Genomic DNA, 14,172 nt, shown 5'->3' on the forward strand with positions numbered 1-14,172 from the left:
CACAGCTTGTGCTTGATGATCTTGATCTCTATTGGAATCAATAATGAATAAGATTACGTTGTTGACCTCTTCACTTCAAAAGCCAGTTGCAGTTGTGATTTATGAAATCTCTCCACATTAAGTAATTTTTGCAAGAACATGCAAATAAGTTACCTCATGTTGAATTTTGATGCATTTTACCACTTGGTTCTGTGACAACAGGTGGTCATTGTAAATGCATCAGGTTTGTATTGATGTGTTTGTTGTCGGGATGCAGCAGGATGATGGATCTGATCAGCTGTAATTGCCCCTCCTCACCCAGTTGAGTTAGTCGTGCCTCGCTGTAATTCATCAGTCTTGGTCTACGCAGACCTCTGCATCCCAGCCCTGCTGTGTGCCGTGATTATGTCGCCCCCTCTGCAGATTCATCACCAGACACTAAAACTGATGCATTGCCTCTATTACAGTACTGAGGGCATGATGCTCCCAGCCAGAATGTATGAATCTGCTGTAATTCATTTCCTTCAGCAACTCCTCCTTAAAAACAAACATCTGAATAGTCACCGGATTCAAACATGCTTTGTTTTACCTTCCAGTTAAAACGAGAGTTTGAAGTCTTTCATGGATAGTCACTGTGGGGATGAACGCTGTTTGGCTTTTGACGACTATTCCGTTCTTTTAAAAGTAAGAATAGAGCATTTCAAAGTTATTTATAGGCATATATACATGATAAAATAATGCTTCTAGCACAATGGGTTGTTTTAAGATATTTGTTTTTTCTAACCTGGAAGAAAAACACTAGCCTTCAAAGTAAAGCTGTCTTTTCCTGTTTGTGTGCTGCCATTTTCATGAAGTCCTCGATGTGTCGTGCCACTTCCCAAGGCTGAACAAAGTCTGAGAGCTTGAAAGGCCCAAACACTGATGCAGATTGGCCCCTAAAAGAGCCACTCTAATTTTGAGCCCGAATCATTGCTCTCTGACTCTCATCATGTCTGCCTGATGGGGAAAAAGTGGGCAATTTGCAGTGCATGTGCACTGAGGTAGGTTCTTCTTGGAATGGCAGCCTTAGATGTGCCCAATCCAGTCAATTTCACAGCATGGGGAAGGGCTAAAGCTTAGAGTGCGGAGTTACTTGCGCACAAATCAAGCGAAATATCCTTTTGGTCCTGGTTTTGATAAAGGAATAACACAACATATGTAAAAACTAAAGCAAACTTGAACTATCTTTATTTTAGTTAAGCAAATTGCACAATGTTTTAATGCCTTTCTAACCTGGCAATCCCAGTTGACAGTGTGTTGCATGCTCATTTTAGCTCTATGCATTATCAGTCAGGGCCTGCTCCCATGGAATCCATTCATGGAACAATAATTAACATTCAGCAAAACTTTCTTAGCTTAGAATGCCTGCCTACCAAAGTTTGGTTTTAGCCAGTGAAAACGTAAAAAGCAGCTGGTGCCATAAGAAACCACTACAAGGTATGCTTGAAATTCCCTTGCTCTTATTTGCTAGACGAAATTGTTGTTTCAGTTGGTCTGAGAGCTTGACACCTCTTGCTTTTGTCGTAGCTCCAGCGAATAGTAGGAAAGGCTTCTCGTGTGCATGGTTGTTGGTTTTGGCGTGTATCTGTGTGGCCCTGCAATGGACTGAGGGGATGTCCAGGGTGTACCCTGCCTCTCCCCCATTGACTGCTGGGATAGGCTCCAGTCATTTCAATCATTAGACGCTAACTTTTCCTCTGGCCAAAAGTTCTTTGGTCAGCTTCCTAACCAATGGACTTTTGGCTCTGGCCTGCCATAAAGGCATACTGCTAGGACACCAGTACTACTGCAAAGTAAGTTTTACATCAGCATGGCCTTACAGGATGATGAACAAATTAAAAACCCCTCAGGACCAAAACTGAAACTTCTAGGCTGCACTAAAAGCATCCTACTTCTCACAAAGACAAGATCAGTACCTTCTAGAGATGGACAAGATGGTTAGCTTTGGCAGATTGAACTCAACAAGAGAAAGGTTGTATAGTTTGGGATTTTAATCTTAAGAACACTGTACAGACTGTCAAGCATGCTGATGGAAGCATCTTACTGTTTAGTGCATCTGTTTCTGGTCAATTTCATGATCTTGATGGAAAAAATAAGGATGTCCAGATATTTCAACATTACCTCAAATCATCTACTGGATGGTTGACTCTTGGCCAGAGCTCTGCAGAGGATATTCCAGAAGCTTGTTGGACTTTATCCATTCTAAAACAAGTTTGAGCACCAATGAGCAGCAGACAACAACAGTTACAGTAGCAGCCATTCAAAATAGCCCTTCCCAGCCAAATGGCAGCCAATTTCCCTCCCACTTCCAGCCACTGGAGTGACCCCCTCTTGCATATTTTTTTTTACTCTAATTCCAACCTTTCACTGAATTACAGGGTCTGACCAGGAGATAATGCTTCTTTTTTTTGTAGAAAATTGTAGATTCACACTGAAGGCATCAAAACTATGAATTACAACATGTGGAATTATATACTTCACTAAAAAGTGTGAAACCACCGAAAATATGTTTTATATTCTAGGTTCTTCAAAGTAGCCACCTTTTGCTTTGATTACTAGTTTGCATTTATCAAAGCAGTTTTGATGCCTTCAGTGTAAATCTACAATTTTCATAGACATGAAAATAAAAAAAGCTCTTTGAGTGAGAAGGTGCGTCCAAACTTTCAGTCTGTACAGTAGTTGCCTAGAGTAACCTTTGCTTTTGGTTTGGATTGGTTGAAATGTGGGATTGACAGATCAGAGATAGGAATGATAGAAAGGTGGCCGCTCTTGAGTAAAAAAAACAGACTAATAAAAGACTTTCCAGTCCTGGGTAGGCACAGCACACCAATGCCTGCCCTTGGTGGCGGGACTGGTCCTGTTGCCTCTTTAGAGAAGACCCCACCTTTAGAGCTTAACACCCTCCTGCTGCCATGCGGAGCAGGCTCTTCACTGGTGGAGGCCAAAAGTCTTGGTGCTCCTCAGACATTTTAGGTATTCTTTACTGTAACTCCTTCTCGTTCTGAATCTGGTTGCGCACATAGCAATGGAGGGATAGAGCGTGCAGGTCTCCTCCCTCACAGATCTATTAAAAGGTTGGTGTATGGCAGCAGAACAGCATTTATTCCTGTTTTCAACACCTCCCAGCTGTTTAGTATTCAGAATGTGCTTTCAGGTCTACAGCAGCCGTCTGAGGTTTAATCGATTCATCCTGAGCTGAGCTCCACCTCGTTGAGTCATTGTTGACCTTATACTGAGGAGGCACCCTGACTCACCTGGTTCACAGCCTCAACGTGTAAAACATGCTTTGTGTCGGTGGATGAAGTCTGTTCTGCTGTTCTAACTGACAGACAAGAGGGATCTTTACGCAAAGCGGATTTATTTCTGTAACAAGGGGGTTTTAAAGTGTTTGGATCTTTGATTTCCATTAAAAGGATTTTGGGCCGCTGAACGTTTGAGAAATGATCCTCCAGCCTAAGATCCTTTAGAGACTTAAAAGAAAATGATAACATTCTCCTAATGACTGAACATAGTTTTTTTTTTGTCTTTTCAGATGAAAATAAAGAAGTTTTAAAGAATTTATTTACAATAAGATCTCTTTTTTTTCTCTTTAGTTATCTTTAGCCATTTAATCCTTTTTTCTAATTAATTGATTGCATTGTTTTTAATCTATCCACCATATTTTTATCTATAGACTTAAACGTGATTAGAAATGGATCAAATGGTCTGTAAACATAGATGGATCTAGAGTGGAGGGTTCTAATTGGGTTCTGCATTGTCTTTCTGGTCTCCAGGCAAACTCTGGTCTCTTCTGTGACTTTGGTTTCTCACCTCTCGCCTCTGAGCCGTGACTCTGACTCATCCCTGCGTATTGTCTCAGTGACTGCACCCCATAATACTGATTCATGTTAGTCACTCGGCGGTGCCCTGTCACTCGGCTGCTGAATGCAGAGGAAGTCGGGATTGTTATTGTGTTCGCATGAGTCATGAAACCGGTTGAGTTTCTGCAAGTTTGGCTGCAGGGTTTGAAGCCTCCGCTGATATGAAGTTCCTCAATCTGCAGCAGCTGTTGCAAATGAAGAATATTGGGGGGTGAACAGAAGTTTAGGGTCTTCTGAGCTCAGATTTATGTTTTTGTGTTGCGTTTGCAGGGGTCTGTGGCTGCTGTGGGCCGCTGAGGCCGAGGTATAAGCGACTGGTGGACAACATCTTCCCAGAGGATCCCAAAGTAAGTTCAAACGTGCAATGTATAAAAAAATAATAACTATACAAATCTATTGTGCTGATGAATCAGCCCTATTCAGCTCAAAGTAGCTCCTGTCCCTTCCTGTTCTAATGCCAGTGGGTCAATAAAATAGCTGGACTGGCCAACAATCGGCCAGGTTTTGAAAATCACCATTAGAGTTAATGTTAATATTTTAATGCAGCGTTCAATCAAGTCACTGCTGCTGAAGGGGGACTGTTTGCTGGGAGGGTTTGTATTTTCACTCTAAATCTGTCCCATCAATAACCTGACCTGAAAAACATGATTTACATCAAATGAAGAAGTTTTAGAATCACTTTTTTTAGTTAGTGTTTAAAAGCATGAAATATTTTAGTTGTTTACTCATTTTGCCAAAGCAATCCAGTCTTCTTTAGAAAGGTGTAACTCTGCTCTCTGCTTCCGATCAGGATGGCCTCAGTAAGTCCGACATGGAGAAGCTCACCTTCTATGCTGTCTCGGCACCGGAGAAGCTGGACAGAATCGGAGCGTACCTGGCTGAGAGGCTGAGCAGAGATGTGGTGCGACATCGCTACGGGTGAGGAACTGATTTACGCTGAGAGATAAAAAGGAAATTAACAGAAAGGCCAGTTTGGTCCACACCTTTTGGGCCTTCATAGAGGTGTTAGGCAGTTACCTCAGCGCCCTACGGTCCGTTAGAATCACAGCCTAGTTTTATGCATTCTCAATGCTTCCAACTAATTATGCAATGACATAAAATGAGCTATAACCTTGACCTGTGTGCAGGAATGTTGTGATCGCCATGGAGGCTCTGGACCAGCTGCTGATGGCTTGTCACTCTCAGAGCATCAAACCCTTCGTGGAGAGTTTCCTACACATGGTGGCCAAACTGCTGGAGTCCAGAGAGCCGGACCTGCAGGTTCTGGGAACAAACTCTGTAAGATCCACATCCTTTTTTAACAAATTAAGATGATCTATAAAAGAACAAAGCTCAGTTCAGGGCTATATCAAACAGCTTTCAATGTTTTCTTATTCTGCTTGGCCTGCAGTAACCTGCTACAGTTTTGTCCAGGAAAACTTTCCAAACATAAAAACAAAACTGAGATACTGGATGGAGCTTTGGTAAATTATAGAGATGAATTTTATTATTTTACAAGCTTGGAAAAGAATGGACCAATATTCAGCATGGTGGAAAAAAGCATTTTTTCCGTCTTACATTATTGTTTTAAAGTTTAAAAGATTAAGGCCATTTATTTTCTATCAACTAAAGTGGTTTTAACATTGATGTATCCTTAATTTTCCTTCACATACCTCACTTTATTGTTTTAACCTTTTAGGGTTTTGTGTTCTGAGCTGATAAACAAACTAATCTAAAATTTTTAATTCCAAGCTAATGTTTTATCATTTACCTTTTTTACTATTTGTACTCTCTGATTGAAACTCAGTGAAGGATCTTGAACCGTGTGGCTTGCATAAAACACCAACCTCTCATTCTGCTGTTTTCTGCAACCTGTTTTAAATTGTTTGCTTTATTAGAAATGATTGGGTTCAGATTTCTCTAACTCATTTAATTCCGTCCAGATGAATTTAAAATTTTGGCTTGGCTGATAAAACAAACTTGGGAGGAATGTTTCCTGATGTCATAAAATCTGTCAGGGAGACAGTAAAGCTTGAGTCTGGAAGAGCTTAAAGCTGAGATTCTTTGGCAGCTTCACTGAATGTTTTCCTGTGTACTTTCTGAAAGGAATTTAGGTAGTTTGGAAATGTCCTTCTGAGTCAACAAGGTTTGAAGGGCAGCAACAGCTGATTGTCTGAGCTCATTGCTGATGTGTTTCCATCTTGTCATAGATTTACACAACTGTTGGCTCCGGAGCAGTTTTTTACAGCCTTGCTCCTTAGGGACCAGATATCCTCCATGTGTTTAGTGTTTCTCTGCTGTCACACATCTGATCTAAACCAATGGGAAATAAACCACTGATCTCTGTTCATTCACTGGATTCCTGATAGGCCGTCGGTAGTACAGGGTGGCGTAAAGTCACCAGGCAACACAATGGTACTCCCTAGTTAGATCCATTGGAATGTAGAAAATATGCGCGCTACATTGATGATTTTGTCATTTTCAGGAGGGGCTTAAAGCTTTTTGAATAAAGATAAATGCACCACTTTGACACACACTTGCTGTTTCATAGCATCTGTAGATTACTTTAATTTATGGTAAATAAATATGCACATCAAATTGTATAGTCAATATGAAGTATGTGAAGTCTATATATCATGTGTTAGAGAGTAATAATCATGCAGTCAGATATTCAGAATGTTTTTTTGTTCCTTCAGCAATCCAGTGAATAAAAACAGGTTTCTGCTATGCAGGGTATCAGTCTAAGGGGTAATATAATCATTTGAATCAGGTGTGCTGGACTGTGGACCCTGAGGACGGAGTTTAAGAACCGTTCTCCTAAACTTTGATGAAGCAGATCTAAAGGATTTTGTTTTATTCTTGGGACAGTCCAGTTCTCAGAGCTGATTTGAGTGTTTTGGAGAAATTATGTAAGTAGGATATTAGCTCTCTAGGACTAGACTGAACCCCCCCTCCCGTTTTAGAACAACCCTCGCTCTGCTAAAGATGTTGATGCAGTCTTTATAATGAACAACTTTCACCCCTCTTTCCTGAGGGCTTCTACTTTCATATCTAACTGAATGTTTTTAAGCAGCTAATAAAATCTCCTGAATGTTTAAGGCCCTTTCCCTTCTTGTGTTGGTGAGAAACTGGCTGTTGTCGCTGCAGTTATTGGCTCTGGAGTAAAACCCAGAAAATATGAGCCCATTAAGTTAACCCTTAATTTAGCACTTATTACCTTATTTTTACCAAATAGGCTCAATATGTCAGTTAGCATTAGCCCTGAGGCTGCTAGTGGAGGTTAAACATCTAATATGGCTCTCACTCTGGCACTGAAAATGGCCTGTAACACATACTCAGTAACCAGTAATAACATGATCAGCTTCTTAAAGCTCCCACCAGATCCTAGCACCGATTGCTCTCCTCCCAAGTCTGCTGAAGGGGAAATAAAAGCATTTCTGTCTGTTCTTCCTCCTGTCCGAGCCTGTATCCTTGCTATTGTTAGCGCTGCATCTGAGCTGCGGGTTCAGATGCCTTTGCATTATTTATGTGTGGTATTTGGACTCTGACAGAGGAGAACAGATGGGGGGGACATAAAACCATGTCGGGTAAATCATCCTTTATAGTAGATCTGTTCGTTGTAGGTTTCCCTGGGTAAAGCAAAGAACTGCTGTTTCTTCTGCTGGATCATCATTCGTTTAATCAGTTAAAGATTCTTCAGAACAACATCTGCCTAATAGTTTCTACAGCGTCTGCTTACAGCGACCAAATACAGTGGAAGGTCACAAAGCACCATAGCAAAACAATGGAGGAAAAAACAGAGAAGGGCTCTAAAATTGACCATACCAGAAAAACGCACCTTCCTTTAATAAGGAATGCCACTCATTCTGCAAGCTGAAAGTTATAAAAAGAAGACCTGTGGAGCCAGATGATGCTACAGATCTCACACAATTGTTTCTGTCTACTTTCACCTAGAAGTTTCTGTCATTTTTATAAAACTGTCTTGTTTTAGTTTTAGCTGAAGTATCCTTTTGCTCACTTTCCTACATTATCATAAAAGAAGATGTCTGCAATTTTTTTTATTGAGCTCAGCATTTAGCTTGACTCCATTTCTGATATGATGCCTTTGTTTTTTCTGTTTCAGTGAAGGGAATGTTTCCATAGTTTAGTAGAAATACTCTTATGTTTCAAGCTGCGTAGGGCTGGGCGATATAGAAAAAAAGCATATCGATTAAAAAAAATGCATATTGATCGATATCGATAATTATTGAAAAGATTTGAAACCATATTTTATGTGCAGCTCTGCCTGGACTTTTTATAATATTGCTAAATGATTTAATTTTAATAAAAAACACAAACACAGGCTTCGAATTAAATCTTTATTTAACCAACTTTTTTAACCATAACAGAATTGTTTTAAAGAAAAATAACTTAAGAGACCTGAGTTATGTTATTAAATACTGACAAAGAATAAACTAAAGTGACCAGAAAAGTGACCAAAATAAATATAACAAGTAAATAAATGCCCCCGTTTCCTGCTTTAACCTGAGTCATTACTTTGAAGTTTCTGGCCCTTCAGCATTTTTATCTCAATTGTTAGAACTACGTGGGAAACTGCCCAGAACTGAAAATATATATATATATTTTCCGAAGATTCCTCGGAGGAGAGCCGCGTCGGGGCCTACACAGCTCGTACTCCTCCGGCTGTGAGCGGCTGAGATGATAAAAAAAAAAAAGAAAGTTGGTTGTTTTTGGTCTGACTTGCCATGAAATACTGCCAGACTGCCGAACTACAAAAACCCTTCTTTGGAACAATTTCCTCCGCCTCTCCTTGCCGCGACATCTTCATGTGCTCTGTGTTGTGGTTTGAGAGGGCGGCGCTTTGTGACGACGTGCCTGGGTCCGCGATTGTGATTGGTTGGGAGGAAGCAGTGACTAGCATAAACCTACATGCTAGGCTACAATGAGAATGAAGGAAAACTGCGTCTCTTTTTTATCGAACTTTTATCGACCCTCTTTTTTTCTATTGCGCCACACGTCTATCGATCGATATATATCGTTATTGAATTATCGCCCAGCCCTAAAGCTGCGTACCAAATCTGTTTGGTGTTTAAGCATCAAGTTAAGAAGGTAACCTTGGAGAGGAGAGAGACAGCCGTAGTGGGAGGAGGTGGTGAACTACACAGGCAGCAGAACCATCATGTTCATCTATCTTTGCTTTACTCCTACCAGCTTACGTCCAGTCTTTTCACTTAGGTTTAAATTGTATTGTTGCTGACATTACTGCATCCCCCTTCAAAGGCAATGATTCGTTATTCCAGTGAGGCTCAAATGTAGGGTTTTTATGGGCTGGACCATCCAGGCGTGCTACACATTCAGTTAATGGAGAATAAACTTCTGGTTTGATACAAAAACTGAGTTTTTGCAGTTTCCTCTTTATTTAATTCCATTTGTTTCCTCCTCCTATAGGGATTTCCCTCATAAACACTGGGTTCACAGATGGCCAGAGAAGGGTCAGCCTCTGCTAGAACAGATCTTTGTTTCTTCCTGATGTTTCAGCTTTCTTCTACACCAATTCAGAAACTGTAACATTAATGTTGTCAAAAATAATAATTTAAACAGAAATAGCCTATTACCCATTCAAACCAGGTGAGAATAACTGCTTAAACGTAACAAAGTCCTAAAAAGTGTAGGGTTTTTATTTGGATACTTGGTGTAGATCAGTGACTGCTACTTGAATTAAGAAATTAAAAGCAGTTTGTGTCAATTTTTGTTCAAACTTTCTCAGATTTTGCCATGTATTTGTTGAAAACTTTATTTCCTGAAACTTAGAAATGTTTTGGTTGCCTTCACAGAACCTGCAAGTTACTTATTGCAGGTAACTTTCCTAGAATGATCAGTTTACTCATGTAGACCCAGCAGGTTAGTCCCAAAATCCAGAGGAATAAGCACACTTCAAAGAACTAATAGAAAAACAAAAAAATGTCCCCAACATTATTAATATTATTGCCATCGTTTTCTAAATAAATGTAGTCATCTTATTTAATCTTAAAACATTTTCTTTTATGCATTTTGAACATTTCTACTTTAGTAAAATACCTTTACTGGGTTTAAACTCTCATTTCAACTCCCTACAATCTTCTAGCAATACTCTCCTCTACATGATATCACACTTTCTACATAATCACAGATTAACTCAGAGCGACTGATGTAATTGCTTTGCAGAACAATGATCTTCCCCTCCCCACCCTTTACAAGTAAATATAACTACTTTAGTCATGCAGTAATAACTGCATGAAAGTACATTTCTTTACTTAATAGAAGATTCAATGCATTCCACAGATTCTATGTATTTTTTTTCTACAGTTAATTTTTAATGAGTTTTTTTTTAAATTCCAACTTGAACCAGTATAATGAGAGATAACAGCCCTCTCCTTCCGTCAGTATAGCTGCTGTTCTCATGACCCAGCAGCACTTGTGTAGAAAACCCGATCCTGTCCTGCATCATTATCAGATATAACTGTGCTCTCACTTTCATTCATGTCCTACATGCAGCAGTAGAGACGTGTTATCAATAATTAAAAGGTGTGGATGCGACACTGAGCTTTTGCTATTTTTCTGTTTGTACAAATGTGAGGAATATAAGCTATAATTGCAATCTGAGGAGCTGGAAACATTATTTTTAAAACTTTGGCTCAGTATTTAATTTATCTGCCAGATAACAGCGCCTTTTAATAGCATATACGGATTAGTAGCATGTTATTACTACTATCATCTCTGTCATATTTTAACCTGTTTTCTTTATAGATATGAAGTTATAAAAATGAATGGTCCTGCAACAGGATATTCACATATCTGCTGATATGCCCTTAAGCTAGTTGTCCATGTCTCCCTTTAGTGCTCTGATCATTTTTTATGCAGAAACACCACATTCACACAGGCATGTGGATGTGAAGGGGAGGAGGGGTTGTTTAAATCCTACCTGAAGGACAGGGATTTCTTTGTGTCAGGAGGCAACTTTAAATCAGAGACCAGAATAATCACATGCGGGATTCCTCAAGGCTCCATTCTGGGGCCCCTCTTATTCAACATCTGCATGCTCCAATTAGCTTCAATTATAGAAGACTACAAGAAAAGTTATCGTAACTATGCAGACAACACACAGGTGACTGAACCGATCAATATGTGGGTGCGTCATAATTTTCTTCGAAATCAATAAAAATCAAACTGAGGTAATAACCTTCGGACCAAATGAGGATAGATCCAGAGTTGTCTGACAGCCTTAGCTACTACAGCTAGAAAACACTGATTATGACTGAAATCTTGGTTTCATGATGGATTCAGACCTGAACCTTCAGAGGCACATAAAGGCAGTTACTAAGTCAGCCTTTTATCACATCAAGAACACCCCCAGGATTCAAGGACTAATGTCCAATCAGGATCTAGAAAAAGTAATTTGTGCATTTATCTTTAGTAGAATCTATCACTGCAACAGTTTCTTCACAGGTTTGCCAAAAAGTCCATCAATGGGTGTCAGTAGCTCAGAGTCTGGTTACTTTGCAGAAACAAGGTATTTTATTTAAATCCTGGCCCGGGTCTTTCTGCATGGTATTTGCAGCTTCTATTATTGTATGCTTAGATTTTCCCAAAACATTACGGCTTTCTACTACAGTCCAAACATGACTGATAATTCAGGTCTCCTGGAACTTATAGAATTGGCCAACAGGCCTGAATCAAATGATGGAATTATGTCCTCAGGATCTAGAATCCTCCTAATGACCTTATTATTTGACTTGGGTGTGTTGAAGCAGAGATGCAAGACCCTGATATTCAAGGACTGGAGTTGAAGATTGCTTGTCCTATGTGATGGACAAGTGACCTGTCTCATGTCCCCCTCCCCTCACCCAATAACCAGGCACCCTGCAGGCCTAAGTTAAAGCCAACAGGTTTTTGAATCCAGGTTTTTATTGTCAGCCACACAGCAGATACATTTTTCAGCAGGGTGTTTTAAGTCCTGATGGGAGGAAAAAGCATAAAACATTTTTTTATTATTTTGAAAAAGCCTTATTATAACAAATTCAAAATGTTCAAGTAGGGAGTAGCGGCTTTGATGGTGGGTGTCATGGATTTAAAAAACAGATTTACTGCAGAGATAATTTTTAATTTGATTGAAAATGTCAAGAGACTCAATTTTAAAATCCATCATAATTGGCAATTAAGCCTTTCCTCAAATATTTCCATGTTTATCACAAATAGAATCTTCATTAATCTCAGAGAGCAACCTGAATACCCCAGCTGGATACTAGAAGCCTCAGATAATTACTTCCAGTTTTCTGCATCTCATCTGTTCATTGTTTCTTTCAATTATCATCATTTTGATTTATATATATTTTTTTGCTCCAATCCCAGGACTAAAACTCAGAATCTCCTACTTTCTGTTGTAGGCAGCCGAACCTGAACATAGAATAAAGCTGTTAGTAGGAATATCATAGGCTGATAGCACTCGGCCTTTCTGCCTTTGACTTTAACAATTTAATGCTTTAACAATTAGTGAGCATAATAAAGTTAAAAACGTCCCATTTCACTCGATGGGTTAATGGATCCTCATTTCAGAGCGAGCTTTTTCAGCTTCACCCAAGGGAAGTAAAACAAATAGAGCCGTTTGTTCTAGCCACTCTCGCATTGCTTCATTGCTCTGCCATGAGGCATCTGTGAAGTACCAAGTCTGACATTTTTTTGTTGTTATTTGCATTCTGCACCCTCCTTTATTACAATAATAATAAGCATTTAGCCTCTACAACCAAAAGAGCTCATCATTTTCTCTTCAGTTTAAATAAGGATCATAACAATTTGAAACTCTGATGATATGTGGAGACCCGAAGAATCATTGTTTACTCCAAGGAATAGTCCGAAGATTAGTGTAAGAGGAGCTGAAGGCCAACTTTGACAGACCTTCAGGCTACAAGAGTCGCTGGTGATCATCATTAAAAGGGTGAGAGAAAGGGGTGGCTTCTGGAAAGGAAAGAATCATTTTTGGTGGATTTAAAAAAAGGCCTCTGGTTAACAGATCAGTTAACAATAAAAAGCAGTAGCAAATGATTACAGCTAAAAACATAAAGGTAAACAAATATTTTTGTGATTGATTCATTGACTATATTCATCTCACAGTGGAGAAGTCTACTTGTTGAATCAGCATTGTACCGCTCCTTTTTACAAACGGGGTGTAAAAGTCTTTTTCTAAAGGTGCTGCTCAGCTTCTCCACAGTCTGGTGCAGAGGGTGGACGGTCTTGTCCATGATGGATGTAAGCTTGGACAGCACCTTCCTCTCAGCCACTTCCTCCACTAAGTCCAGAATGCAGACTAGAACAGAACAGGCCTTTCTTACCAGTTTGTTCAGTCTCATTTGCTCCCGCTCTGTGCTGCTAGGAACCCAGCAGACAACAGCTTAGAGGAGGGCTGGTGCCACCACAGAGTCATAGAAGGTTTTAAGCAAGGGCCCGCTCACTCCAAAGGACCTCAGCCTCCTCAGGAGGTGGAAGCGGCTCTGGCCCTTCTTATACAGGGCGTCGGTGGTATGAGTCCAGTCTAGTTTGTTATTGACATGAACACCCAGGTATTTGACACTCTCCACAGTTTCTATGTCCTGTCCCTGGATGTTCACGGTGGGGTTGAGGTGGGGGTCTTCTCCTGAAGTCGATCACCATCTCTTTGGTCTTACTGGAGTTAAGACACAGGTGGCTTTTCTCACACCAGTCTCCAAAGTCCATGATGACCTCCAGCTCATTCCCCTCAGAAAGACAGCCTAGAATGGCAGCTATCCGTGTTCTAGTCCAAGGTGTAAAGGGTGAAGAGGAATGGAGGCAGAACGATGCCCTGGGAACACAGCCAGTGAAATGGAAAACTTGCAAGCTGCTTTTTCCTCTGAAGAATTTTCTTTGTAATGATTCAAGCATTGTGCTCTCCAAAGACACTGTTAACCATAATTTAAGACCCATTACCTTAAGCTACATTGACCTTATCGGGAAGGAACATCGACTGCAGCAATTCGCCGTCCAAATATCTTATTTATAAAAAAGTTTTTTTTTTTTTTTTTTTTTTTTTTTTTTATTATATATATTTCAAAGCTATAAGGATTTATCAGAGTTTTATTCCTATTCATTTGAATCCTAGATGTCTGGATTTTCTGTCCCTTTTACAAAAACCAGAAAGTACTCACAGCGCTGTTACAACGTATTTGATGTGGCGCCACCTGTAAATCCCTCCAACAAAACTGGCATGGAAGGCATAGTGGACCAGATAAGAGAAAAACAATATCTAAAGTACTTATAGAATGGA

At 39.9% G+C, this 14,172-nt stretch overlaps 1 protein-coding gene across 5 annotated transcripts in view; it reads left to right on the forward strand.

The window, feature by feature from the left end:
- The window catches only part of efr3a (EFR3 homolog A (S. cerevisiae)), a 105,433-nt gene that overhangs the window by 30,336 nt on the left and 60,925 nt on the right, over window positions 1–14,172 (forward strand). For all 5 annotated transcript variants that reach the window (XM_038286169.1, XM_038286167.1, XM_038286168.1 and 2 more), the window contains 3 exons: window positions 4,149–4,225; window positions 4,669–4,796; window positions 5,006–5,156. In XM_038286169.1, coding sequence (XP_038142097.1) covers window positions 4,149–4,225; window positions 4,669–4,796; window positions 5,006–5,156 — 356 coding nt within the window. The remainder of the gene's footprint in view (window positions 1–4,148; window positions 4,226–4,668; window positions 4,797–5,005; window positions 5,157–14,172) is intronic.

Source organism: Cyprinodon tularosa, unplaced genomic scaffold, assembly GCF_016077235.1.
Source record: "Cyprinodon tularosa strain WSP-4 unplaced genomic scaffold, ASM1607723v1 ctg221, whole genome shotgun sequence".
NCBI lineage: Eukaryota > Metazoa > Chordata > Actinopteri > Cyprinodontiformes > Cyprinodontidae > Cyprinodon > Cyprinodon tularosa.